The sequence below is a fragment of the Diaphorina citri genome, unplaced genomic scaffold, assembly GCF_000475195.1.
Source record: "Diaphorina citri unplaced genomic scaffold, Diaci psyllid genome assembly version 1.1 scaffold10960, whole genome shotgun sequence".
NCBI lineage: Eukaryota > Metazoa > Arthropoda > Insecta > Hemiptera > Psyllidae > Diaphorina > Diaphorina citri.
Window position 1 is genome coordinate 7,837 of NW_007388333.1, and position 3,851 is coordinate 11,687.

General features: G+C 39.3%; 2 protein-coding genes across 2 annotated transcripts in view; both read left to right on the forward strand.

Moving 5' to 3' along the window:
- The window catches only part of LOC113472952 (NADH-ubiquinone oxidoreductase 75 kDa subunit, mitochondrial-like), a 20,216-nt gene that overhangs the window by 7,730 nt on the left and 8,635 nt on the right, over positions 1-3,851 (forward strand). The gene's annotated exons all lie outside the window — the stretch shown is intronic.
- LOC103522758 (NADH-ubiquinone oxidoreductase 75 kDa subunit, mitochondrial-like) lies at positions 520-3,445 on the forward strand. Its single transcript, XM_026832731.1, has 4 exons — positions 520-681; positions 1,359-1,510; positions 1,877-2,062; positions 3,012-3,445. Exons 1-4 carry the CDS (start codon positions 555-557, stop codon positions 3,129-3,131), a joined length of 585 nt encoding a protein of 194 aa, XP_026688532.1. The 5' UTR covers positions 520-554; the 3' UTR covers positions 3,132-3,445.

Here is a 3,851-nt window from a genome sequence, read left to right on the forward strand (position 1 = left end):
AGCGCCTTGACCACTACACCACCGAGGTAGGTAGCGCCTTGACCACTACACCACCGAGGTAGGTAGCGCCTTGACCACTACACCACCGAGGTAGGTAGCGCCTTGACCACTACACCACCGAGGTAGGTAGCGCCTTGACCACTACACCACCGAGGTAGGTAGCGCCTTGACCACTACACCACCGAGGTAGGTAGCGCCTTGACCACTACACCACCGAGGTAGGTAGCGCCTTGACCACTACACCACCGAGGTAGGTAGCGCCTTGACCACTACACCACCGAGGTAGGTAGCGCCTTGACCACTACACCACCGAGGTAGGTAGCGCCTTGACCACTACACCACCGAGGTAGGTATTCCATACCTCGGCTGGGATTGAACCCACGCCCTCCTGTTTACCAGGCGAGCGCCTTGACCACTACACCACCGAGGCAGGTATTCAAGTAAAGTAATATTCATCAATCAATTCCCACAGTAATTCAACTAAAGTAAAATATTCATCAATCAATTCCCCACAGGTCGCAGGTGTCGTGGGATCGCTAGCAGACGCCGAGGCGATGGTGGCCCTCAAAGATCTACTCAACAAGTTGGGATCCGAAGATCTGTACACAGAGTATGCATTCCCCTTGGAAGGAGCTGGCACTGACTTGCGAGCCAATTATCTCCTCAATAATAAGATCGCTGGTAAGATTGGCAAATTGACACGGACCTTTGTTTTAGATTTAGATAAAAAGATGAAGAAAAGGAGAAAAAAACCCGGTAAAGATCATACAAATCTACAGAAAGGAAAATAAAGTCTGTTACGGATGGGTATACCATTTTTTGTTGATTTGTTAACTATTTATTTGATGAGAGAATTGTTCTTAAAAAACCAATAAATGAAAACTTATAAAATAAAATAAAGTCTGTTTAACATGTCTGTTTATAAATAAATAAAGTCTGTTTAACATGAAAGGGACTTTTTCTCTCTCTCGCTTAACATTGTTTTTTCTTTTCCAAGAGGTTTGATAGAGGGAACTGTAAGGTATTATAGTCCCGAAATTGGAATAGAAGAGAAAAGACAGGATAGGAGATAGCCAGACTTCTCGAGAACGGACCTTATCTGTTTAGGATAAAGATCGTCCCGGGTGGGAATTGATAATTTAACTTTTAACAAGTGGTCACGGTCTTATTAGAATAACGAAATAAATACTGTATGTTTCAATAATGAAATAACACACAATTATCAACTGTAATCATTGAATAAATACACATCGACCGAATAATTTAGATTCTCTAAACCAGTGGTTCTCAAAGTTGTTGCGACCGCGGCACACTTTTCAAGAGACGAATAAATACACCGTATGATTAACATCCTCCAGGTGCTGAAGAGGCAGACTTGATTCTACTGATTGGTACCAACCCAAGATTTGAGGCTCCCCTGTTCAACGCTCGCATACGTAAAGGCTACCTGACCAATGAATTGGATGTGGCATACATTGGACCCAAGGTTGATCTCAGATACGACTATGAGGTAAGTACTAATTTCAGATTGGATCCTCCTTTCAGAAAAGTCCAAAGTTCTTCCTTCTCCACAACAAGTCCCAGAAAAGTCCAAAACCTCTCTTTGTCATTTTGAACCTTTTTCTTGCACCTTTTCCTTCATAACATGTAATTCAAACCACCTCTACGATCAATTCTTGTAAATTTTTCTCTCATCTATGATATTTTTATTGTTGGGAACTTATTTTTCTTCAATAAAGTTAATTATTATTATGATGTTATGATGTATATTTTTTGAAACTTATTATGATGTAAGTTGTGTAATTAAAAAGATAAAACCTCTTTAAAAAATTTAATTACTTTCTATTTCTAATTTTTTTGTATTCTTGTTTTCCAGCACCTGGGAGAGAGTGCAGATCTGATCAAGCAGCTTGCCTCCGGCTCACATGCTTTCAGCAAGAAGTTGGCGGCTGCTAAGAAACCCCTTATCGTGGTAGGAGCAGATATGTTATCCAGATCGGACGGAGCAGCAGTGCTTGCCTTGGTACAACAGCTGGCTGCTAAGGTCACCTGTGAAAGTGATGTAAGTATCTCTCATCGTGGTAGGTTCCTTTCAGAAAAGTCCAAAGTTCTTCCTTCTCCACAACAAGTCCCAGAAAAGTCCAAAACCTCTCTTTGTCATTTTGAACCTTTTTCTTGCACCTTTTCCTTCATAACTTGTAATTCAAACCACCTCTACGATCAATTCTTGTAAATTTTTCTCTCATCTATGATATTTTTATTGTTGGGAACTTATTTTTCTTCAATAAAGTTAATTATTATTATGATGTTATGATGTATATTTTTTGAAACTTATTATGATGTAAGTTGTGTAATTAAAAAGATAAAACCTCTTTAAAAAATTTAATTACTTTCTATTTCTAATTTTTTTGTATTCTTGTTTTCCAGCACCTGGGAGAGAGTGCAGATCTGATCAAGCAGCTTGCCTCCGGCTCACATGCTTTCAGCAAGAAGTTGGCGGCTGCTAAGAAACCCCTTATCGTGGTAGGAGCAGATATGTTATCCAGATCAGACGGAGCAGCAGTGCTTGCCTTAGTACAACAGCTGGCTGCTAAGGTCACCTGTGAAAGTGATGTAAGTATCTCTCATCGTGGTAGGTAGCAGATATGTTATTTATCCAGATCAGACGGAGCAGCAGTGCTTGCCTTGGTGCAACAGCTGGCTGCTAAGGTCACCTGTGAAAGTGATGTAAGTATCTCTCATCGTGGTAGGTAGCAGATATTTAATTATTTGACCATAATATTTAACGTAACACACTTGTATGCCGAAGGTTTCAGGTTTGTTGCCCATATGCCCACCATTGCATTGACAAAAAATGAGAAGGTTTTTTTTTGACAATACTTTCTTTATTTTATTTTGAACATTTTAAATTACAATTAGGTAAATACAATAAATTGAAAAATAAAGACAAAAAAGGGGGCTATTGATAATACCAATAGCCCCCTCATCATTGAATCATTTGATGTTTCCAGGTGCCATGTGATTGGAAAGTGCTCAACATTCTACAGAAGGCTGCGTCTCAAGTAGCTGCATTAGATATGGTATGTATAATTTTATTTTACAATAATTTACATTCAAATAAACAACAGTAGACTCTAGCGCTAACCTAGATCTTTAATATATTACATTCTATCTATATTTTTATGCTTCACCTCTCATATCTTGAAATTTTACACACATATTATCCCAAGAGAATTTTATTTATTCCTTCAAGAGTTTACTATAAATCTAGAAATTTCGTGTTAATATAGGCCGGTTCGCTTCGAACTCTTGACGTTCGCGCGCCTCCCGGCACGCTTGATTCTTCAAGCTATAGGACTTAGCTTCCAATAAAATTGTTTATTGTATATTTTAATAGAGAACGTACTACTGTAAATAAATTTTGTTTTCAATTAGGTATCTCTGATGTTCAGTGTTTTTACTTTCTCTTTAAAAAATTTGACCCGATTACATTACTTTCCTTCCTATAGGATAAGGAAAGTAAAAATGAGCTAGAATAGCTGAAGTATTTTCCTTTCGGAATTTCTCCACGTCTGAAGCTCGTTCGTCCCTTTCCTATGGTTTAGTACTGGCGCAGGGAATGTCACAAAAGATCTAACCAGGTCGCAGTGACCAAGGGCGTTTATTAAAGCCGATGGCCCTACCTTTACCAATACAAAATAGTACTGGCGCTATCACTATCACGCCGAAAGAGCAGAAACGAGCTTCAGGCTGTGGTTATGTACCGGGTTGAGATGAGCTCGGACGAGGTGAGATAGGATATTGTTTCTACAGTTTTGCATTGGAGTGGTAACTTGAGCAAGGATAGCGTG

Excerpts from the sequence above, each read along its gene's own strand:
- LOC103522758 (XM_026832731.1), top strand. The coding sequence starts at position 555 with ATGGTGGCCCTCAAAGATCTACTCAACAAGTTGGGATCCGAAGATCTG. Across the intron at positions 682-1,358 it reads CCTCAATAATAAGATCGCTG|GTGCTGAAGAGGCAGACTTG; the intron begins GTAAGATTGGCA and ends AACATCCTCCAG. Across the intron at positions 1,511-1,876 it reads ATCTCAGATACGACTATGAG|CACCTGGGAGAGAGTGCAGA; the intron begins GTAAGTACTAAT and ends CTTGTTTTCCAG.